The sequence below is a fragment of the Amblyomma maculatum genome, chromosome 9, assembly GCF_055883805.1.
Source record: "Amblyomma maculatum isolate TAMU_Amacu chromosome 9, ASM5588380v1, whole genome shotgun sequence".
In the NCBI taxonomy this organism is placed as follows: domain Eukaryota; kingdom Metazoa; phylum Arthropoda; class Arachnida; order Ixodida; family Ixodidae; genus Amblyomma; species Amblyomma maculatum.
In genome coordinates, this window is record NC_139352.1 from 65,485,041 (window position 1) to 65,510,580 (window position 25,540).

Genomic DNA, 25,540 nt, shown 5'->3' on the forward strand with positions numbered 1-25,540 from the left:
TCGACGATGACCAGACGTAAACTGGGACAAGAGCGGTCCCCGGCGTGGGTGTCCGCCATTTTGTGGGACTTAGCTCTTGGGAAGGGGCTCGGCCTGGGCGATCCCATGTAAGCCCGGGGGATACTTGTTGGCGAGATAACTCTTCTTCCCCTTCATAGATCACTGCCTTGTCGTGGCGGAGGGGCTTGCGAAACTCGATGAAGTCGTGAGCTCTGCTGTGTAGGGCCACCCAAGATAGACAGGTCACGGCAGAGAGTTCTGACAAAATGTGATTCACTGAAGAAGGTAATGGCAACCCACTCCAGTATTTCCTGCCGAGAAAACCCTAGGCCAGTCACAATACCATTAAAGATATGGCGCCGGAAGATGAGCCCCCCGGTTGGAAGGCGTCCCACATGTTACTGGGGATGAACAAAGGGCGATTCCTAGTAGCTCCAGGACGAATGAAGCGGCTGGGCTAAAGCCAAAAGGACGCTCAGTTGTGGATGTGTCGGGAAGCGACCGGAAAGTCCGATGTTGCAACGAGATATATCACATAGCAACATGGAATGTAAGATCTATGACGCAAGGTAAACTGGATATCGTCAAGCGAGAAATGGACAGATTGAACATTGATATCTTGGGTATCAGCGAGCTCAAGTGGACCGGGATGTGAGAATTTAACTCCGGCGACCATTATGTCTTTTATTGTGGGCACGAATCCAAGAGAAGGAATGGGGTAGCTCTCATAGTAAACAGAAGAATGGGCAAAGCAGTGATAGGGTACAACCCCAAAAACGACCGAATGATCTCACTTCGGATCCAAGGTCACCCTTTCAACATAACAGTTATCCAAGTCTATGCACCGACCACTGCTACTGAAGAAGCTCCAAGGTAGGCTGCAGCAGTATGTGGATCGGGAGCTTCCGGACGTGCAAGCTGGGTTTCGCAAGGGCAGAGGAACTAGAGACCAAATTGCCAACCTTCGCTGGATCATGGAAAAAGCAAGAGTGTTCCAGAAACCCATCAACTTCTGCTTTATTCATTATGCAAAAGCGTTTGACAGCGTAGATCACAGCAGATTGTGGCAAGCTCTCCAAGAGATGGGAGTTCCAATTCACCTCATCTGTCTCCTCAGGAACCTGTATGAAGGGCAAGAGGCCACAGTCAGAACTGGGCATGGTCTTACTGATTGGTTTCCGATCGAGAAAGGAGTGAGGCAAGGCTGCATACTGTCGCCCTGCCTATTTAACCTATATGCAGAGTGCATCATGAGGAAGGCCGGTCTGGACGAGTCTTTAGCTGGAGTGAAGATTGCTGGAAAACGCATCAACAACCTTAGATATGCGGATGATACCACTTTAATGGCAGAAAGTGAAGTGGAACTCAAGAGACTTCTGATCCGCGTACAAGAAGAGAGTGAGAAGTTTGGGCTTAAACTGAACATTAAAAAGACAAAGATCATGGCGTCTTGCCCTATCAAGTCCTGGAGCATCAATGGACAAGAAGTGGAAGCTGTGGCACATTTTCTCTTCTTGTGTTCCAAGATTACCTCGGAAGGAGACTGCAGCCACGAAATTAGGAGACGCCTGCTTCTGGGAAAGAAAGCAATGGTTAGCCTTGACCGCCTAGTAAAGAGCAGAGACATTAGTCTGCCAACCAAGATCCGTATAACTCATGCTATGGCCTTTCCAGTTTTGATGTATGGATGCGAGAGTTGGGCTGTGAAAAAGGCTGACCGCCGAAGAATCGACGCATTTGAATTGTGGTGCTGGCGAAGACTCTTGAGAGTTACTTGGACTGCCAGAAGATCAAATCAGTCGATATTGTCGACCATAAACCCTGACTGCTCATTGGAGGGTCAAATTTTAAAGTTAAAACTCAGCTACTTTGGTCATCTGATGAGAAGAGAGGAGTCGCTGGAGAAAGATTTGATGTTAGGAAAGGTTGAGGGTCGCCGGAGAAGCGAACGCGGTGGTTAGATGGCATCCTCGAGGCACTGGAGATGAAGTTATGTGATGTTAGGAAGATGGTGAGAGACCGGAAAGCGTGGCGTGACATGGTCCGTAGGGTCACGAAGAGTCGGACACGACTGAACGACTGAACTGAACTGAGATGACTGGATAATTACCAAGGTATTCATAAATCAGACAGCACTTCTTTACATTATTAGTGTCAAATATTAGACCAGTATCACTGTCTATAATTGCGAGCATCTAAATGTGTTCTTAGAACATCATAGCTTATCATCACATCATCAGCATGGGTTTCTCCGCGGTTTGTCAGCAGTTAATTAACAAAAATAGCACATGACCTCCCTTTAATTTATTATAATTGCACCCAAATTACATATAGTTACTCGATTTCACTAAAGGTTTCGACTGTGTGTGTCATTCTAAACATATCACAAAATTACGACGATTCGTTAGTGCTGGGAAATATTGGCTTGGATAGATTTTTTTTGCAGCAACGGTCACAATTCTTCTTTTACACCACGTCGAATTTAAATCAGTACCATTCACATCCGCAGTTACTCGAGGCTCGGTTCTTGGACCCTTTTTGCTCCATATCTTTATTAGTTATATTGCTGCTACGGTCTACTGTAAGATCAAACTCTTTTTCTGGCGATTGCATAATATACAGAGAAATAATAAGCCTCGAAGATCATGTCATTCTCAACAGGAAACAAAATGCTGATTGGTGCGATATGGAAGGTGTCGTCAAAATAAAGAAGTAACCAGGGAAATAGAGCCTTCTAATTTTGTGAATAAAATAAATGACACTCCGCTTACCTTTGTAGGCGAGCACATATATCTAAGTGTCACATTGATCAACGATCTTAGATGGGGTGAACACATCAGTAATATCGCTTCAACTGCATTACACAAGTTATGTTTTCTTATAACATGTCTTCTACTTTCCCTTGCACAAACTAAACCTCCTATCTTATAGGATTTTTATTAGGTCTGTACTAGGATATGCTAACACCGTTTGGTTTCTCCAGTCTCTAAGTAATAGTTCATGGCTTGAAACAATACAGCGTAAAGCATGAAAATTCATTCACAATAGGTACAACCGAACGGATTCACCAACCGAACTAGCTGTAATATCTGGACTCGAAACTCTATGAACAAGAGCGAAATTGTCGAGATTAAAATACTTCTATCAGTTACTGCATAACGCCATTAGCATCGACTTCTTACAGTACATTTTGCTATCAAATAAGCGAGACATAAAAAAATCAGCACGCCTGTACACCAACCGAATATTAATGTCACAGTCACATATTTCTCCCCGCTAACAACAAGCGAATGAAATCGCCTGCATGCATCTGTTACTAACGTGATTCATTTTCAAGTTTTTGTTCCAAACTACATTCCATAGTTTGAACAGAAATGATCCGGTGACGAATTTCGCTTCCTTTTTTTCTCTTTCCTTTCACTAAGTCGACGGCATGTTATCCCATGGTATTCCTTCTTGAACTTTTTTTTTTGTGATGTGTATCGTCTGTGCATAGTTAGCACGACATTTTTAGTTTTTCTGTACTGTATTAATTGCCTAATACAGTATTTCTGTAGAGCTGCTTTGACTCCTTTCATCACATTTTGTTAGATATTATAAATGTAAAGACCATGTGCTATGGTCTAAACTTGAGATCGGCAGCACAGGAAATAAATAGATAAAAATAAAGAAATATATTCTCTGATAGATATGTCCATGCCAAAGTCACTGCCTAATGGCTAAGTGATCACTTTCTGTGCACCGCGACCTACGACTCCCAGTAAGGGAGCTCGACTTCAGTACATTTTAATTGCGAATGCCGTTGCTCTAGCGGCCGGACACATCCACTACCACATTGCTTGATTTAAAGACAAAAAAAAAAGAGACAACGTACTTCTTGAAGTCTTCATTGGCGCTGATCACCTCCCAAGTGGACTTGCCCTGGCAAAGCCTGTTCTGCTTGTTGGGAGCGAAGCGGTTGTGCCTGCGAGTTCCTGTGCTGGAGTCGCAAAACTGGCTGATCTGGAATAAGGATCGCAGTCAGGTAAAATATGCTACCGCGAGGAGGTTTTGCCAGTGTTCATCACTGTACGACTATTGATATCTGCAACCAGTCGGCTAGATGCCTGAATGCTGAACCCTGGTGCTTCGCGACGGACATTTTGGGACCGCACGTTTTTTCTCAATACTTACAAATAATATTATGCTGGAACTTTGGCGGCTTTGTCTACTGCGAAGGACAAATTAGACACAGGCTATCTCCTCAAAAAGAAGCTTTCTGAGCAAATACTTTCCACCGACTCATCTGCCTTATCCAATCTATAAACATGTCCATCCGTCAACGTCCGTCTGCCCGTCCGTACGTCAACGTCAACGTCAACGTCCGTCCGTCCCTCTTTTAGAATTCAGGAATAAATCCAAAACGGCACCTCCCAATTTCCTGCTATTAAATGCGTCTTGTGCCAGCTGCTGTCGTTCATCCGCCCAGCCATTTTCTGCCTCCCTGCTGCTATGTTTGCCTTCCCTTGGAACCTATAATAGTTGGTTATCGCTGATTACCATTCGTTATCCTCCCTTTGCATTATCAGTTCAGTTCAGTTCAGGCGTTCAGTCGTGTCCGACTCTTCGTGACCCTATGGACCATGTCACGCCACGCTTTCCGGTCTCTCACTAACTTCTTAACATCACATAGCTTCATCTGCAATGCCTCGAGAATGCCATCTAACCATCGCGTTCGCTGCCTACCCCTTCTCCGGCGACCCTCAACCTTTCCCAACATCAAATCTTTCTCCAGCGACTCCTCTCTTCTCATCAGATGACCAAAGTAGCTGAGCTTTAACTTTAGAATTTGACCCTCCAATGAGCAGTCAGGGTTTATGGTCGACAATATCGACTGATTTGATCTTCTGGCAGTCCAAGGAACTCTTAAGAGTCTTCGCCAGCACCACAATTCAAACGCGTCAATTCTTCGGCGGTCAGCCTTTTTCACAGTCCAACTCTCGCATCCATACATCACAACTGGAAAGACCATAGCACGGGTTATAAGGATCTTGGTTGGCAGACTAATGTCTCTGCTCTTTACTAGGCGGTCAACGCTAACCATTGCTCTCTTTCCCAGAAGCAGGCGTCTCCTAATTTCATGGCTGCAGTCTCCTTCCGAGGTAATCTTGGCGCCCAAGAACAGAAAATCTGTCACAGCTTCCACTTCTTGTCCATTGATGCTCCAGGACTTGATAGAGCAAGACGCCATGATCTTCGTCTTTTTAATGTTCAGTTTAAGCCCAAACTTCTCACTCTCTTCTTGTACGCGCATCAGAAGTCTCTTGAGTTCCACTTCACTTTCTGCCATTAAAGTGGTATCATCCGCATATCTAAGGTTGTTGATACGTTTTCCAGCAATCTTAACTCCAGCTGAAGACTCGTCCAGACCGGCCTTCCTCATGATGCACTCTGCATATAGGTTAAATAGGCAGGGCGACAGTATGCAGCCTTGCCTCACCCCTTTCTCAATCGGAAACCAATCAGTAAGACCATGCCCAGTTCTGACTGTGGCCTCTTGCCCTTCATAAAGGTTCCTGAGGAGACAGATGAGGTGAATTGGAACTCCCATCTCTTGGAGAGCTTGCCACACTGCTGTGATCTACGCAGTCAAACGCTTTCGCATAATCAATAAAGCAGAAGTAGATGGGTTTCTGGAACTCTCTTGCTTTTTCCATGATCCAGCAAAGGTTGGCAATTTGGTCTCTAGTTCCTCTGCCCTTGCGAAACCCAGCTTGCACGTCCGGGAGCTCCCGATCCACATACTGCTGCAGCCTACCTTGCAGGATTTTTAACATCACCTTGCTAGCATGCGAAATAAGCGCGATCGTGCGGTAGTTGGAACAATCTTTGGCACTGCCTTTCTTTGGAATGGGGATGTAAACTGACCTCCTCCAATCCTGTGGCCACTGCAGGGTTGTCCAAATCTTTTGACATAATGTATGCAGTGTGTTAACAGCGTCGTGGTTGAGGTTTTGAAGCAACTCAGCTGAAATACCATCAATTCCGCTAGCTTTGTTCTTAGCAAGGCTGGCTAAGGCCCATTCAACTTCACTCTTCAGGATGCCCAGCTCGAGATCAGTAATCACAATCGTCCTATGTTGGGTTTACACATCCGGGTCCTTCTTGTACAGTTTTTCTGTGTATTCCTGCCACCTCTTCTTTATCTCTGAGGCTTCAGTGAGGTCCTTGCCTCGTTTGTCCTTTATCACGCCCAGCTTAGCACAGAAGCTTTTTTTGATATCTTTTATTGTCTTATACAGAGCTCTTGTGTTCCGTAATTGGCTGTTGTCCTCAACTGCTTGACACTGTATGTTCAGGAAGGCATTCTTATCTCTCCTCGCTATTCCAACCAATTTCGTCTTCGCGATTTTGACTAGGACCTCATTAATCGCGTGTGCTGGTTAATGAACTCTGCTCTACCACTTCCTTTTAATGCTACACACATTATATTATTTTCAGAGTTTGCTGCGTTTTCCTCAAAATAATAACCACTGTATTCCTTATGGTTTACCATCCTTCCCTCAAGATAAGCATCGGTAAAGTACGGGTATTACACTTGCCTTTTGGAAATAAAGAATTCGTTTAGTTAAATACTCCAATTCCACTTTTGTATTAAGTGTTTTACTGTCGTCATGCTGATGTAAGGTCACTACTTGCCCATAAGTACTCTTCGCGTCCAATCATAAATTGCTATTCCTTTCCTGGATTGTTGAACGTTATTGTACTGTGCTTATTCCTTTTGAACCGAGCCATTTCGCTTTGCTTGTAATGTTTCTCGGTCATGTTTCGCGGTTCGCTCTTTGCGTTGCTTACCAAAGCGATGTCACGAGCGAATGAGCGGTTACTTAGGTACTGTACATAGAGGTCTATTTCTAGCTATTCTTAGTGCTCTCCTCTGAATACCTCATGTGAGCAAGCAAGGAATAGTACCGGTCAGATGGCGGCATCTTGCTTGGCACACGTTTTCTGATGCAGCATGAAATTGCCGGCCATTACTCTTCCCCAAGGTTATTTATACTTAGATTGCGCGTAGACACTTTTTTCTGGCCAGTACGGTTGCGCTACTCCATCTTACAGGAGCTGTGCTGCGTGCGGACAGTATCGTTAAATTACTCTATTAAGGCGAATGCCTAAGCTATGTTGTGTCTGCAAAATTTGTAGCACGTGCAGCTTTTTGGATCCTCTTGTTTCAGACTGGCAGATGGACATATTGTGGGCTGATCAGTGTCTACAAGAAACTGTATTTGGACCTGCATAGGCTACTTTTGAACCGGCGTGCCTAAGAATCTTCTGAGCCTGCTATTGCGTTATTGAGCACCAAATGCTGTTAGCTGTCGTTGACAATGACCTTGTTGTCATGCTGAGCCAAATCCGGGAGTCGTTATCCGGGCACCGACGCGGTCACATTCAAGCACCGAACGAAAGTGAACTGGTCACGTTTTCTTCCCTCGTACAGCTAAAAAAATTTATTTTTCAGTTTCTTCTTAATGCTTTATGAGATGTCGTCCAAGCTGTTTATTTAAAACGCGCTGAATTTTAGTTTGTCATTACTGCCAAGTCAGAAAAAGTGGCACAATAATTTATTATAGAAAGAGACCACAACAGAGGCGCGTATTATCAGATAGCTGCCAATAAAAATGGAAGAAACAAAATTTTCTTTTTCACATACAAGGCATGACTGAGCTTTAACACTCAAGCACATGACCTAACTCTATCTCACACAACCCATCCGCCAGCTAGCCACACAATCAGTTATTCTGATATTTCTAATAACGCCATGATAAAGGAAGGTACTACATGCACTAAACACTTCATTTTCCTCTGTTGACTGTGAGGAGCTTTTGAGGGAGTGCCACTCATTGGTAAGAGGAGCGCTCCAGGAGGAGAGGGGCGCTGCGTGGGCGGACAATGGCTTCGGCGTCGTCTCTAAGTGTGGCACCACAGTCTCATGTCCGTAACCATTTAGTGCTTGCATCTACTCTCCTTTACTGGAGAGGCAGTAATTTATTCATACATGGGTCTGTATTGCTCAGAATGAATTGTCTACAGTGTTTGGTGCAGTATAAATTGTGTGTGGGCCACTTGGTTCGAATGTCTTTCTAACACGCGAGCCTAGGAAAGAACTGAGGAACACTTAAGCTACTCCTTATTTTGGGGGTTTGACTCGAAAACTTTAGTAGTTCCCGTAAGCGGTTCCTCTTGCGCGTTTAGCCATTTGTGCACACTCACCCTTCATAGACATGCACTTGCATTGCACTCCGATCGAAGCATACCACTGATAATTAAAGAGGTCGGTTCAAATGTCCCTCTGTGTCATATCTTGTAGCATGCTCAATACCTGAAGCTTTCAAGACCACAGATAAAAATTTAAGTTAATCCGTCAAATCTAACGCATTTTCTTTCATTTTGTTAATTCTTGCAAGACGGTGCTGGATTTCTTAATTGTTGCTTCTGTAATCACGTACGTACTCATTCTTGTGCAGTTTATGTGAGACTTCCCACTGCCCGATCACCATAGTACGACAATCTTCCCGAATATCGCATAACAACTGCGGGACAACCGTTATTCCTATGGGGAGTTCCTAGTCCTAGACCTGTAGTCCTAGAGAGAGGTGGTGCCATACGATTCGTTGTTGCTTATAGTATACATCTGCTAGTCATGTTGGAGGCCATCTTAATATAGAGATTTGAAGCGACAAAAGTTTATGCCTTCGAAAGTCTCTGATTGTAATGTAATCGATTGGGAATGTTGTCGTTCGTAGTAGAGTTTCGTGTTATGGCATACAACATGCCTTTGCCTACATCATACATCTAATCATATCAGAGGATAGCTAGAGACATGGGTTGAAACTGACAACATATATAAGTGCAACCGTATGTCAAGCCAAACTTTCAGTGTGAAGAATGACAAATCACGTCCTTTACTCAAGGCCCACGCAAAACAGAATACCAGAAAAAAATTTCTATGCTTCCCAAGAACATCACTTAAAAGCATTTAACCTGTGGAAAGTTCCTAGCGATACGCATAAGCAGCGTTACTCAGAAAATCTGACGTCGTCATTGTCCTCAGTATTATGAGCAATCACCTGCAAGGCGCTGCAAGTGTTAGCTGGCAGCTGGCATGACTAAGCACTGATTCTTGGAAGCTTTGTGCTCCTTAACGACGCCACATTATATCAGAAATTTTAGAGCAGCTGCCAACTCGGGGTGCTCAGTTGAAATAAAAATAACTTGCTTTCCTCTTTGATGTCAAGATATGCCCGCTAACGACGGAGCTCTATCGCGTCATACGTTTAAAGAAGGAGCTTAAATGTCCCGTATTTTTTCCATAGCCAAAATTTCATCGAAATTGATGAAAGCACTCCTGAGCCCGCCACAATAACAAAGCCTAAGAAAAGGAGACTTCATGTTATCAGCGATTGATGAGAAGGTTACCTTCCATATAAAATATTAAACATCATCATCATCATCAGCCTGATTATACCCACTGCAGGGCGAAGGCCTCTCCCATATTTCTCCACTTAACCCGGTTCCGTGCTAGCTGCATCCACTTTACCCCTGCTAACTTCTTAATCTCATCCGCCCACCTAACCTTCTGCCGCCCCCTGCTACGCTTTCCTTCCCTTGGAATCCAGTTTGTTACCCTCAGCGACCATCGGTTATCCTCTCTTCGCACTACATGTCCTGCCCATGTCCATTTCTTCTTCTTAATTTCCACTAGAATGTCGGTAACTTGAGTTATTTCTCTGACCCACTCTGCACGCTTTGTATCTATTAATGTTACCCCTACCATTTTTCGTTCCATAGCCCTCTGGGTTGTCCTCAACTTAAGTAGAACTCTCTTGGTTAGCCTCCACATTTCAGCCCCATAGGTGAGTACAGGCAAGATGCAACTGTTGTATACTTTCCTCTTGAGCGATACCGGTAAGCTGCTAGTCAATCTGCGAGTGCTTGCCAAATGCGCTCCATCCCAATCTTATTCTTCTTGTTATCTCCTTTTCATGGTCCGGATCTGCGGTTACTACCTGTCCTAAGTAGACATATTCGCCTACTACTTCCAGTATTTCGCTACCTAATGTAAACTGCTGTTCCTTCCCGAGGCTGTTGAACATTACCTTAGTCTTCTGCATATTGATTTTCAAGCCTACCTTTCAACTTTTTCTGTCTAGGTCATCAATCATTATTCGCAGTTCATCCCCCGAGTTGCTTAGCAAGGCAATGTCATCAGCAAATCGCAGATTACTGAGGTATTCTCCATCTACCCTTATCCCTAACTGCTCCCATTCGAAGTCTCTGACTACTTCCTCTAAACAAGCTGTGAATAGTACTGGGGAGATTGTGTCTCCTTGCCTAACACCTTTCTTTATGGGAATTTTGTTACTTTCTTTATGCAGAACTATGGTTGCTGTACAGCCACTATATATACATCTTCCAGCACCTTCACGTACGGCTCGTCTACCCCCTGATTTCGCAATGCCTGCATCACCGCCGAGGTGTCAACTGTGTCAAATGCTTTTTCGTAATCAATGAATTCCATGTATAAGGGCTGGTTATATTCCGAGCATTTTTCTATCACCTGATTGATGGTATGGATATGATCGATAGCAGAGTACCGTTTCCGAAACCCTGCTTGATCCTTGGCTTGATTGCAGTCTAAGGTTGTCCTGATTCTATTAGCGATTACCTTAGTAAATACCTTATACGTAACAGACAGTAAGCTGATTGGTCTGTAATTTTTAAGGTCCTTAGAGTCCCCTTTCTTGTGAATGAGGATGATGTTTGCATTCTTCCATGGTTCCGGTACCGTCGATGACACCAGGAACTGCGTACACAGGGTGGCCAGTTTTTCTAGCACGATATCCCCCCCGTCCTTCAGCAAATCTGTAGTTATCTGATCCTCTCCAGCTGATTTCCCCCTTTTCATTGTTTCTAGTGCTTTCTTGACCTCGTCCTTCGTCACTGGTGGAAAGTCTGGCTGTCTTTCCCTACCGCCAATCTCATTACGGTCCTGAGTACTTTGGCTACTGTGGAGATCTTTATAGAACTCCTCGGCTACTTTGACTATCTTGTCCATATTAGCGATGACGTTGCCCGCCTTGTCCCTTATCGCATACAACTGGTTTTTGCCTATGCCCAATTTCTTCTTTACCGTTTTAAGGCTTCCCCCGTTCTTTACAGCATGCTCAATTTTCTCCATGTTATACTTCCTTATATCGGCCACCTTGCGCTTATTGATTAGCTTTGATATCTCGGCCAATTCGATCTGGTCTGTTGGATTGGAAGCTTTTATACTCTGGCGTTTCTTAGTCAAATCTTTCGTCTCCTTAGACAGCTTACCGGTATCCTCTCTAACTATCCTACCACCTACTTCTACCGCGCACTCAGTAATGATATCTCTGAAATTATTGTTCCTTGCCTCTAGGGTAATGTCGCCACCCTCAGTTAGAGCTGAATACCTTTTCTGCAGCGAGATCCTGAACTCTTCTGTCCTTCCCCGCACCGCTAATTCGTTGATGGGCTTCTTTCTTACTAATTTGTTGCGTTCCTTCTTCAGATTTAGGCTAATTCGGGACCTCACCATCCTGTGGTCACTGCATCGCACTTTCCCGATTACCTCTACATACTGCACAATGGCGGGGGTTGAACACATTATGAAGTCGATTTCATTTTTAGTCTCTCCGTTAGGACTTTTCCATGTCCATTTCGGGTTCTTCCGTTTGCTGAAGAAGGTATTCATGATTCGTAACTTATTGCGCTCTGCAAACTCAACTAGTAACTCCCCCCTGCTATTCCTAGAACCAATGTCATAGTCACCTACTGCCTTGTCTCCTGCCTGTTTTTTTCCCTACCTTGGCATTGAAGTCGCCCATTAGTACAGTATACTGCGTCTTTACTTTTCGCATTGCCGATTCTACATCTTCATAGAAGCTTTCAACTGCTTGGTCATCATAACTACATGTAGGTGCATAGGCCTGTACAACCTTCAGTTTATACCGCTTATTAAGCCTAATTACGATGCCTGCAACCCTCTCATTAATACTATAGAATTCATCTATATTACCCACTATATACTTATTGACAAGGAAACCTACTCCTAGTTGTCGCCTCTCTGGTAAACCTCGATAACACAGTACATGCCCATCCTTCAGTACAGTATATGCCTCATTCGGCCTCCTAACCTCACTAAGCCCTATGACATCCCATTTCATGCCCTCTAGTTCCTCTAACAGTACTGCTAAACTAGCTTCACTAGCTAGGGTTCTAGCATTAAACGTTGAAAGGGTCAGTTTCCAATGGCGGCCTCTCCAGCGGAGCCAGGCTTTCTTAGCACCCCCTGCTGCGTCACAGGTCTGACCGCCGCCGTGGTCAGTTGTTCCGCAGCCGCTGGTGACTGAGGGCCGGGGTTTTATGGAGCTTATCATTGGAGGTTGTGGCCAATTACTGCACCAGGTTGGCCAACTCCTGGTCTGGTGAGGGAGTGCGTTGCCGGAGGTGTTCACCGGCATCAGGTCGCACCCCAAACCTGTTTACGCAATTCCATCGACACGCGGATTTTTTTTTTCATTTTTTTTCATATTAAACAGGAAACCCTTTAATGTGGGCCACGCATTCGCAGCACACCTAGCTTGTGGGTAAAGTATCTTCACAGGACAGTTGCTACGTGAGGATAACATCCCAATTATCCGAAAAAGTTTAGATGGAATTTTTCGTCATACATTGGCAAACGCTGATGCTCAGGCAGACACTTTGCATCCCGAAGCGCTAGCGCAGCGTTGAACAGGATGTGATGACGGCAGCAACAAGGGGACAATAGAGTGAGCTGTGGGAGATAGTGGCTTATCTGTTGTGGCCAAAAATACAAAGCTGGTCGGCTCCCCTTCGAAAAAAAGTCACTTGGACAAAGTTACTGGGCGCTCCCGAGAGAAAGCAGGGCTAACTGTCGGCAATCCGAACCAAAGACTGTCAACGTGATCCTTCTCCGCAATCTTAGTTTAAATCTGTAGGAACCGGTGTCATGAATAGGTAATGGAATTGGAAATGGCCGTCGTAAGCAGTCTCTGTAACAACTATCCTGCATAGATGAAAGCTATAAGGATTACTGAATCGGTAAGTTCCCTCTACTGCTCTAACCTTTTCATTTCACTTCCTCAATGCAGGCACCTCCTTGAAAAAGAAGAACGTCGTGCTGACGTTCGAAGACTGGCTGCCCACTTGAAATTACGCGCAAACTTCCTACATTCAAACAAAATCTGACTGGTGGTCACGTGTCTATAAAAGAGAGTTATGTACACCTTTCCCGTAATCCGATTACCCAATCAAATACCCATTAACTAATTGGCATCCTTTTAAATAATTAAACGACGATAGATGTATCAGGAGGACGGCCACAATGTCTCTGGCCAATGCGCCGTGGCTGCAGATGCATGGCAAGATATACTTACATTGTTCTGGTACGGCATGAACATGATGGATGACTCGACGAGGGTCTTACTTGGCATCATGATCTCCACCGTACAGTTCTTGGAGAGCTGGCAATTCGTGTACATCATGCATTTTTCACCACTTTTGGTCGTGGCCCGGAAGCGAATCTCCTGAGAGCACGAGTTCAGCCTCACCTTGGAGCATGATGGAAAAGAAAAAAAAAGAATAATAAGATGTTTCAACTGAGCGCCTTCGATTTCAAGACGATGTGTCGACTGCAAACTATTGAATCACTCGACTGCAGAAGTAGGGCTGCTTTCACAATAAAGGTTAAACTTTTAAGCTATACGCTGCTTGTTACAGAAGGCAGAGAACAGCGTTGGAAAACGGGTCAAGACAGCACACGACAGACAGCTCCGCTATTGCGGTAGCAATATTTTAAAGGATTTTAAGACTTGGAAGAATACGGAGCTAATACGAAGGTGGTGAAAAACACGTGATTGACTCATCGCTAATGTGCTCTATTCTGCAACGAAATATGGTAGAAACTTGCGATATAAGTCTCCAACAGATTACGCTAACTCAGGTGCCTGAGATTACGCTGACGGCGGCCGCATTAAGAACTTGCATGAGTAGCAGAATAGTCATAGCCCCTGCGCCGTGGGCGTGCACTGTAGGCTTTACAACTTATACTCATGTATATTTCTGATCTTGGTTTAAAATATTTTGTCACAAACCTTTCCGCTTCATTGTGCTCTTAGTTTTGATTAGATATTAGGGCACTTTATAGCGATATTTGGCTTTCAGAGCTGTGTCTGCATTAACCGGAGAACAACAAAAAGGTCATCTCTCCGCTTCAGCATATTCTTAGTTCTGACGCGACATTTGGAAGGTTTATTGATGATCTTATGGTTTTTGGGCTGTATCATCATCCAGAATCATCTGGGAGAAGGCGGTTATATCAGAAAAGTAATCTTCGAGATAGACTAGTGTTCTTTCCGAACTCAAGTTCAACGTCACGTTTTAATGAAAAGTTCTTTGTTTCAGGTAGCAAATTGTTTGCGACGCAAAATATTTGCACTCGTCTTTTTGCGCAACCAGCGTTTTATTTGTTAATGCGGTATATTTGAACATATCAGCAGACGTGGTTTGTTACAAGTGTAGTTTTAGTGTGTGTTCACGGTTTTCACTCCGAAATATATGAAGTCAGTGCCTCTAAGACTGTCATCAGCAGAAGAACGCTAGCACACTGCTTTTGCGTGATAATGACCTACTTCTAGGTTGATAACTGAGGCTGTTGATTCTTTAAATCGGAAAAAAAAAACACCCTAATCAAGATCATACCAGGTTTGCCGCTCCCCTTTTGTATGCCAGTCTTTCAGAAGGTCTTGTATGTGTATGTTTTCGCAACGTTTTTATCACAGACTTGCTTTCGTCTCCACGTTTTTAACGGCACTCACCTTGTTATCGTCGCAATAGGTGAGGGGAAATGTGTCGTCGTCCTGGCTTCCGTACTCGTCGAACACGCCATACCGGTAGTGGGCCCATTCGTGCACGAATACGTAGGCTGTCAGGATGAAATGGCGATGAAAAAGGATGCAATAAGCATGTAACTTACCGCAGTTGGTAGAACCTCCAATTAATGTCATTTCTCCCTAAGGAATTTCGTTTTTATCCTTTAAGTTTCATATAACTGTCTTATGTGGCAAACTGCATTAATAAACAAATGGCAACAAGCAGCTGGGCAGCGAACTAGAGCGGTTAGGCTTATCGCCAGTGTCAGTATGACTGTTTTCAAAGTGCAGTAATCAAATAGAAAAACATTTATTGGTGACAGAATATGGCTAGCCCCCCTGGACTCTCCTGGCTCGCAGACTTAAGGGGAATGGGGATGGTGCCGTTTCAGATGCTGGCGCCTGGAGGTCTTGTGCCCCGGCTGCCTCTTCCTCCAAGCAGATGGTCAGAAGCTGGAGCTCAAGGTCCCAACTACGCAGCAAGGTATTCCAGGTTGCTCTACTATTTATTTTGGGCGCTTCCTCGATAGAGTGTTAACATTCTAAAATTATGTGATCGAGGGTCCCTCTCTCATCACAGTTCTTCCATTTATCTTCCTGTGGTGCTCCGCAGCCCCTCTAACTGCTTTAAACTCCGCGCGCGTTTTCCTATTTGTATTGCTTTTGCGCAGGCAGCGCTAGTGCGCATGAGTGAACAGCTGATCTTGGGGCGGGTTGTTATCGGCGAAAAAACGAGAGTAGATAAGCGCGTGGAAATTCAGGCGCGGGGCCTTTTGTCCTGGCGGGGAGGCCAACGCGGGGCGGCCAGCGAGCGTCACGGGCCATCCGGGCATGCACGGACGACGGAAAGAAGACCAGAAGCACGAAGATGGAAGGAGTGCCTGTAGAAATGGCCTAGGCTTATTCGCGTGAGCTGTTGACACGAGAGAAGCAATGTCGCTTGGGCCGCAGCTAGTGCTTTGGCGCCATCGCTCGCCCTGTTCGCGCCGCAGTGTGTTTTGTTTGCCGCGGGGAAGCCCTGACCGTCGTTCGGTTTTATCCTTGGCAATGTATTGTCGTGCTGGTCGACATCATGTCTCCAGCGCAGTGGCGTTTCTTTTATTTGTTCCTTTTACTAAATGCTTTTGCATTTGTCCGGAAATAAAGCAGTGTTTTTAAGAGAGACTGCAACTAATTGTCACTAACCGGCGAGGCCATGGCTCGCGGACCCCTGTTCTGAAGGCGAGGCCTTCAATACCTAACCTGAAAACCGGGTGCGGCCACGTGTAAGTTTGCAACCGTCTCCAGGCGCGGGGGGAGGGCAGTCTGCGTTTCAATCTATATTGCTGCGTAATCTTTCCATATTTTAGCAGGCGTTCTCCGCTCCCTCGGTCGCCAAAGTATGTCCTCGTTTCTCGGTGGTAGAGAACTCAAGCCAACTTGTGGAATGCTTTGTTCCCGGCGATGGCTGCGTGAGCCGATGTCCAAATTATCTGAACTTTCCTGGTCAACGTTCTCTGGTCTAGCATTTGGGCCGCAACGGGAGAGATCCTCCCCTTACTAAAATTTTCGATAGAAGTTTTGCGGTCACTTATTACTTGTTGTGCTTCCGTTCATAAGCTAGCCAATGCTATCGCAACTTCGGCAGCTTCAATGCTCTGCTCGCGCAGGATGGCGGCCGCTACGGCGTAACCTCGGCCTTTGACGACAGCTGCCACCATGATGCCATCGCAACCTCCGGTGGCATCCACCTAGGCTATCGCACCTTCCGACATTTCTCCGATTATAATTCCTAGAGCCTTGGCTTTGTTTTGCCTTCTGCCTTTGTTGTGTTCTGCCGGATGCATGTCTTTTGACACGAGGGGAATTCCAACTTTGTACAGGATAACTCCTGCTGTCTCTGTTGCCCAGAGTATTTCGATTTGAGAGGTTCGCATGGCCTCAGCTAGTTCTGTACATGATCTGCGCACTCCTAGAGCTAGCATCTCTTTCGTGGGTATGCATATGGATAGTCTTAGCACTTTTGCTGATGCATTTCCTCATTAGGGAATATATTTTTGCTCTTTCCTCAATTTTTAAATTACGGTACGGTGTTGCGTAGCTTATCCGGCTTACGACAGCTTTTCTTAAGCTACGTCTTCAGTTTTCTCTTTTAATCCTCAATCTTTAGAGGCCACTAGCCTGATTAGACTCAGAGTCTGCATCATGTGACGCTCCGGCCTCTTGATATTCTCGACATTGCGACAATGCGACTGGAGGATCAGGCCTAGGATTCTGATTTGCTCAACCTTTCTTACGTGTGTACCGTCCACATTAATGTTTCTATCCGAGGGTGCATTGCCCCTTAGGTGCTTCGAACTATATATAAAGAGTTCGGAATTTTTGTGGTTGTAGAAGAACGGCTGATTGGGCGAGTTGGTGAACCATGATGGCCAGTAATATACGTACGCAACAAAGACGAGACAAAGAGGAGTTGACAACGACGGCGCAGATGATTGGCAGGCCAACGACGGTGGTTGGCCTGCCAATCCTCTCTTTGCCGCAAAGTAAAAATGGCGTCAGTGGCGATTTGAAGCAGATCTTATACTGTCCAGCGGCTGCCCCGGTCGACCCATAGTGGGTTATCGTAGGCGTACATATTAAATTACAGTCCCCCGAGCTTTGCTACTTTGCCGAGGAGTTCTATCATGGTCACGTTGAAAACGGAGCAGCAGAGACGCCTGTGATGTTGGCTTCCTAGTTCAATCGTGGGGGGGAGATTTTGAAGCTTGAAATCTCAAGCGAGCAGTTCTGCCCGTCAAGAAATTCCTGGTGTACGTGTGTGTTTTGGTACCTTCGTCTAACTTGTTCAGTCCTTCTAGCATTGCCTCATGTTTCACATTATCATGAGCTTTCTTGAGATCTAGGTCCAAGTTTGTCTGTGCGTCCTTTGATTTTGAGTCTATTATATTTATATCGCGTTTAATTTGGAGCATGTCGTCCTGCGTACAAAGGTGAGGTCTGAAGCCGCTCATCTCATTTGGCCACAGTCTGTTCCGCCCCATGAAACCTATTAGTCCGGTCTGGTAAGAGTGTTCACTCAATCACCCTACGTAGGAGGTTAGGAAGGTTAGTCCTCAATTTGCCATTTGGGGAGGCTTCCCGGATTCGGGTATTAGAATGATTTTTGCTGTTTTCCACTGCTGTGGCAGCTCGCTTATTTCCCAGCATTCCTGCATACACTCCGTTATGTGCCTAATGGAGTCGCCGTCTAGGTTTCTTCACGTTTTGTTCTTTACCCCGTCTGGTCCCGAATTCGTTTTGAGTCTCACGGTTCCTGCCCTCATCTCAACCTCCGTGATGTTTGTTGCTTCGCTGGCCATTCTGTTGTAATCGGGGAGGGATGTAGGCGAGGTATCTTCCACGTATGTTTCTATTACGTTTTCATGAAGTCCTCGTCGTCTTCATCGTGCGCGCGCCTAGTATTTGCTAGCCTTATGTCACATGGCGTCTTATACTTTTCCGGGCCTAACAGGTTGCGAAAGATGTTCCATTTTTTAGAGAATCGTATTTCTCTCCACTTCATCGCCCTTATTATGTGAGTTTTGCTCACATAGTTTGCAAGTGTAGTTAAGGGTTCGACAAAATCGTGTCTGTCGGGGGGCAGACATAGTGGCCGAATAAAACATACACTCGTCAAATACCGAAAAAAAATGCTTTAAAAATGACGTTTCGGAACAACTACGGGCCTCTTGATCACAATGAAAGAATGTGTGAAATGGGCTGCCTTTCATATATGAGGCAACCCATTTTAGTTTTTTTTTTTAATATTACACCTTACATTACAGGCCCGGGAAGAGCTTCTATATAAAATCCTGGAGAGCAATTTTAGCACAACCTCTTAGTGCACTGGTCGTGCCAATCGAGTTGCAGCAATGAATAATTAACGTGCCAAGAAAAAGACCTGAAAGTAATTTATATCTTCTCGCTCTTAAATGTGATTAAAAACAAACATATAAACTACAGTGTTTCAAGATATAACTATTTTAGTTATAAACTGTCGTCAAATTATTCTGCAAAGACGTTAATTGCGCTGGGTCGTCTCCGCAACAGGCTTGCTCTGCAACGCTCTTCTTGAAAGCAAGGTAGAAACCAAGTTGTCGACTCCTATGAATATGTACAAGACATTGCTTATTTTTTTTTGTTTTTCATTGTAAACTTCAGCAAGGAAGATTTGCTTCGTAAGTATTGGAAGTTAGCGTATGTGATTGCTTGGATAACGTCTCCCCTTTCAGTTTTTTTTTTCTTCGGTCTCTAGCTTCTGCTGATTGACGCTTTCATAGCCCATATAAGCTTTCACTGTTTTCACGAATCACCAGCGATGAAAATGTGTACGTGGGTGCTAACAATCTGGCAGCGGACGACTCAAGGTGATCGTTTATTAGCTGGAAGCTTACAAATGGTGCCGTTCGTTTGCCCAATAATCAAAATGCGGTCCGTACTCCGAGTCTGCGTCGTTATCGAAAGTGCCGCTATGTCCCTGACATGGAATCATGTTATTGATGGAAATGCCAGAACCTAAAGTCGCCACCAGTTCCAGTTTTGTGGTGGCAACGTCCGACTTCGACATTTCCACCAATGAGATTATTCAATTTAAGTGAGATACCGATAACGACGCAAACTCAGAATACGGACCCTGCCTCCGTTTCGTAAGAAAGGCACCATGCAACCTCACCGGCTTTAAAAAAAAAAAAAAAGCCTTTTGGCTTCTTTGTTTAAACACAAGCGTACCTGGATTAATGTACTTTGCCATGGTCGATGCCTTCAGTTCCGCGATGAATGCAGGAGGAATCTGTATAAAATCTCCCGGTTGGCCGCAGGGCCGCGTCTGTTTCGTGAACGGCCGGTCTTCGTGAGCTGACGCTGGAAGCTGAAAGCGGACGTCGCTCCTTGTGAAGGAGTTCCCAGACACGAGTCTCGCACTGCTTCTCTTGGGCCACGTGTACGGGAAGTGGATGGTCACGTGTTTTAAGAACACACGTCCGTTCGTTGCCCGGTGCAGGAATTCGGACGAAGACTGAAGCAGGACCTATGGGTGGCGATACACCATTTCTGCCATTCACTCAGGCATGCTTATATTATATATTACCCGCAGAAGTTGCTCCTAAGCGTAAGCATTCCTACGGACACATTGAGAAGTTCGTCGTGTTAGCTTAATACAGCTGACGGAGCGCGAAAAGGTAGGCAAACGGTAGGAGACGAAGAACTGTCATTTCATTTCGGTCATAATCAGCATGCTAATAGCGAGCCGCAGTAATATCGGCACTACCAAAAATGAAAAAAAAGAAATAACTTTAACTACTTCCTACTGCGGAAAATATCCGTTTGACGTCTAAGATGTTTCGCATAACTGCATGGCTGGTCAAACAAGACCAGGAACGTCATTCGACAAAAACTATGAACACAACGACGCAGTTTCCCAACTATGCTTACTCCAGCAAGCATAGTGGGAAACTGCGTAGGCAGTTTTTTTTTTTTAAATGTATCCATTAAAACTGACTGAAGCCTTTGGAGTTGTAATGGGCCCTGCATAATCGTATGCAGATTTAGCTGCCAACAAGTAAGATGTCGCATTCCGAAGCGTGCTGTTCTGCATATAAATATAAAGACACTGTTGTTTTTAGTCCTAAGTAGTTAAGATTCTGCTTCATTCTAATATAAACTATCTATATATGTGTTCTTACTTTAAATATTATATTCGCCTTTACGAGCGTTCTGCCTTGCTGAGCTCTTTCTATTGATTTCATTCAACTTTTTGTTTTGTTTCCATATCTTGCTGCTATAACGTATGTATTCCATAACACTTTTGAATATCATGGTCGTATGTTTAATTAACTTCTGAAATTTGCTGTTTGCTCCTGCTATGTTGCGTACGGGTTTCCTTGGCCTTTGTCAAGCTGTTTGTGTACAGCTTTTAGCCCAGGCGGCCATTTACTTGTTAGAAAATATAATTTGATTTGATTTGATATACCTCCACCATCTCTATCTTCTACCCATGTTTCTTAGATGTCTATATCTGGATAAGCATATGCGAGTCTCTCATTCACAACCCTGTGAGCACCTTTTCCTGCCGCAACTTGAGCCATGTAAGCCTTACAGCCCTGGGAGTCGCATCGTGCAGTGCCCTTAACAGCCTCATTTGCTTTCTATTTATCCTTTTCCAGCTTTTACAATACAATCGCCAGGATAGCAATTCCTAAGAAGTTGGAGATGGTCGAGCTGAAAACACTTTAAGCCTCCCCTGCCAATCAAGAACATGTTCCTACAAGTAGGCACGTAGCCACATAGGAAGGCATCTCCCAATTATTTATACAAACTTTTTGCGTTTCTACTAAAATCTATCAAAATAACAGCAACGTGACGCAAGAATGTTTAATTCCGACGGTTATTTAGAACGCAGGTTGCAATGAACGCGCTCTAAAGAGAATCAACAATGAAGACCAGTTTACCGCACGCGGTTACTTCTGCGTCCTATATTCATAACGATAGCGAAGCTTGTAATGGTTACATGCACGAAGGTTTTCGGAAAAAAAGCAGAGCTGATGTAGTGCTGTACACCTTATGTTTCTTTCACTTCATTCTGCACTGAGTACGAAACATTTGCAATGACAGACAGAAAAGGACAGGCAATACTACACAGAAACTTTGGTACGAACACTGGGCGTGATACGCCGGGCCGATGCAGCGAAATGAAAAGTGAAAGTTAGTTTCATTTCATACCTTAATGTTATCGACGATAGTCTCATTGTAGGCGACGTCTTTATGGATAGCGATCAACAGGTCTTTGTAGCCGCCGTCTGCCGGGTCGATCTCCAGCGAAGCCACATTTATCAGCAGGAAGCAGAACACAGCTGCTACTGGCAACCGGCCATCCATTATCTATTTGTACACTGCGAAAGGGTACACATAAAGCATGAATACCTTGGCGATGTGCGTACCAGCGAGAATAGTGTGTGTAGCGGCAGTCGAAAGTTTTGTAGAGCAGTGTGGCTTTTAAGCATTTCGTTGCATGATCATAGTGAGATTGTAGTGCAGGAGAGGGAGATGACACAAGAAGAAACAAACATGACCTCTAACTTTCGACAAAGTTTATTAGTGCGAGAGCGCTTATTCGAATGGTCGGGGCCTATCAAAATCGTATAACGCGCGTGCCGCCGCTCTGATTAGATAAGCTTTTCGTGAGGTCAGAAACACGCGACCTCGCGCGTGTAATTCAAACTCAGTCCGCTGTACCGGCTCCAACAAGGAGTTTCTCCTACGAGTCTTTAAAGCTCGCCAGACAACCGGGACCGATGGACCTTCTCAGTCATCACACACCAAGGCCCAATATTGGGAGTCTGTTGGCAATATCCGGCCCTACACACGCACATTGCCAACAATGTGTGTGTGTAGTGTGCATTCCGTTGGCAAAGTTCGGCCCTACGCACACATACCGCATTGCACGCAAACTGCAATATTGGGCATATGGTTCGTGCCGCCTGAGATATATGACTGACCACTGCTTGACTATGATCTCTTGTAGTAATTTCACGCAAAGAAACTATCGGCATAGATTCACACTGGCGCTAGTCAGGGTACTTGGTTTCAGTAGTCGAGCGTCTTAGCCACTTAGCCGCCACGGCCTTTTTTTTTCACTCATTAAACCAGTTTAAAATATTGTTAAACTTCCTATATTTCATGCTGTGGCCCTCATATGACACTATAAATAGGGATACATTTATGGCCACCGCTATCAAGAGCGCCGCTGTACCACAGCCAATCGGGAAGGGCTGTGGATACACCATCGCTATTTCACGCACCGGCACCAGATGGCGCAACATGTAATGCTGAAACTGCAGCGCGTAAGGTTAATAACTACAGAAAATTTGGGCAGCCACGCTTTCACCCGACTTTCGAATCCTAGCCAATATTCTCAGCGTCTTTAAGTGTTCCTCATATGACACCATCAATACAAGTAACATACACCTTCTGCAGACGAGCCATACGTCCGCGTGCTCCATTGCTGTTCGCTTTTCGAACCTTACGCAATGTGACGAGTTTCTTTGGAGCCGAAAATACGACGGATGTTTTCGCCCGTTGCCAAGTTCATTTAGATATTGAGTTCTTTTACACTTTGCAATTGAATCAATTGAGCTGGTTTTGGCGGACACATATGCAAGCTCAAGGCATACAAACTTGGCACATTCGCTAATGTTAGAATTTGTAGCGCGACCAACTTAAATGAAAATTTCACAAGAGCCGAAGCAGAAAGAATCAGTGGTCTTGTGGTAGACCATCCACCTTGCATATCATAGGCGTCAATGATGCGATACCTAAGACCATGCACCGGGCGCACATTGCTTTTCGAATGAATACTGAGATATGAGACCTTCTTTAATTTAAATCTTAACCTTATTGAGCTAAAATGTTTCTTTCTACAGAGAATCCGACCTTGTCGGTGCTGTGGGCGGAAAACTATGGGCATTGCTCTAGCAGGAGGGAGTTTGCACTCGGGTGGCTTATCACAGACTGATGGCGCCACGAGACCGGATGGCATGAAAGGAGTTGCCAAATCGAAGTCCGCTTTTGAGATAGGTCGGTGCGATGGGAATTGACTCCACGAGACCCTTGGATCATGTGTCAAGCATGCTATTTTTAGGCCATGCAGCCACTTCCTTACCGCTTGGTTCAAGCGGGACTTTTTTGTTTACGTCGCTTGGCCTTCCATATATAGAGGCAGCCTAAGACTGTATGGTAACGATTATTTGTGAAATATTTGAGACGTATATAAATAATCAGAAAGAAAGTGAGCAAAAATGCACATACGCGAACGAGGATCCTCAAGAGGAGACACAGACGGCAGTGAAGAAAGCTAACACGCTATATATAACCTTAAAAGCTGAGCTGAAGGGTTTCTCTGCATTTTTCTCGTTCGCGTTCTCGAAAAGATACGTAATTATCGTCACCATCGTTATAATTTTAGGTCATGTCATTCAAGTGAGCCTGATAGCTATCACTGTTTACATTACATCAGGAGCGCATGAGAAATATGGTTGGGCTCATGTGGGCTTTAAAACAGAATGAGACTGGCCTCAAAGGGAAGGCGGCAACTATTTTCGCCAGGTCTCATTAAAAGAGGGCATCAAGTAAGGCTTTTTAGCTAGGTGTATGGTGGGCGTATGTTGCTCGGTTCATAAACTTTGTACTCGCCTACAGTCCTCGCATGAGAAAGCTAAAAATTTATTCATTAACTACTTAATAATTTTCGATGTGGAGCGCCTGACCACAACCCCCCCCCCCCCCCCCCCCCCCCCCCCCCCCCGAGTTGAGTTTAAGATTGGGTCCAGCTATGTCGCCAGTGGCCGTTGGGAAAGTGGCAAAACAATTCCAGCCAAACGCGAATGAAGGAGTTGAATAAATAGATATGTTCTAATAACCCTGATGTAAAAATATTTCAGGACTGAAAAGTTCGCTTAATGCAATGGCGTAGGCTGTTTCGCTGAAGCCATTCTGTCTCCATTTTGTCACCCGGTATTATAAGGGCCATTTTCGCGCTGCCCACCGCAGCTCATGTAACGTTACATTTCCGGTTAAGAAACGTCAACTTCCCTAAAAAAACAAATATTCCCGGTTCGCCAAGGAACAACGAGGGTATTCGAGCTCCGCCCTTAAATGCTTGACGGCACAGAGTCAACTTACGGATCCAGGTTTGCGTACATGAATTTTGTTATGTGCTAAATCCCTAAAAATCCACATGTCCATGGAATTACATAAAAAGTTTGGGGGTGCGAACTGATTTGCATGAGCAATTCCTAAAACGCACTGCGTCCCCAGAACGGGATTTAGCTACCCTGGTGTAGCAATTGGGCACAGCCTCCTATGAATACTCCAATATATGAAAGAACCCAACAAACGTCATAACTGCAGAGCTTTTGAAGGTAATCAATATAGCAAAGTGTCCGATATAAGGAAGTTTATATGGAAGACATCGAGCAAGCTCTTAAGAATGGTGGAGGTCTTAAAGCGGTGAAGAATAAATTAGGCATAGGCGAAATTCAGATTTAAGCGCTAAGGTACAAGGCGGTAATTATGGTGCATAATATGGACAAGACAACCAAAATACTCGAGGAATTATATACTGGCCTATACAGGAGCAGAAGTAGGCAAGACATTAATTAGATTGACTGTTGCGAAGAGCAGCAATCAGACGTTCCGCCAGGAACGAAGGACGAGTTTAAGAAAGCTTTAGAAGCTACGAAAAGGGAAAAAGCAGCTTCGAGGGTCAGCTCACTGCAGATGTGTTGACGGCGGAGAATACGCAATGCCTGATGCCATTGACGGTACCAGAATTTTGGAAGAGCGGTAACATTATCTTAATACAAAGAAATGGGACGCTAAGCACTCGAAAAATTACAGACCAATGAGCTTAATATCCGCTAAGTACAGGGTATTCACTAATTTAATCTCTAAAATAATCAGGGCAACCTCAGACTTCAATCAATCGAAAGATTGAGCAGGTTCTCGCAGAGGGAACTCTACCATCAGTCATATCCATACTATCAACCGGGTGTAAAAAATGCTTGGAA

The 25,540-nt window shown here is 44.8% G+C and overlaps 1 protein-coding gene across 1 annotated transcript in view; it reads right to left on the bottom strand.

Moving 5' to 3' along the window:
- LOC146179258 (calcium-activated chloride channel regulator 3A-1-like) overlaps positions 1-21,851 on the bottom strand; it is a 38,096-nt gene extending 16,245 nt beyond the window's left edge. Inside the window, exons 1-5 of the mRNA XM_084578932.1 lie at positions 21,696-21,851; positions 19,707-20,004; positions 14,904-15,010; positions 13,464-13,637; positions 3,875-4,002 (exon numbers count right to left, since the gene is read on the bottom strand). Coding sequence (XP_084435058.1) covers positions 3,875-4,002; positions 13,464-13,637; positions 14,904-15,010; positions 19,707-20,004; positions 21,696-21,851 — 863 coding nt within the window. The remainder of the gene's footprint in view (positions 1-3,874; positions 4,003-13,463; positions 13,638-14,903; positions 15,011-19,706; positions 20,005-21,695) is intronic.
- Positions 21,852-25,540: the final 3,689 nt, after the last annotated feature.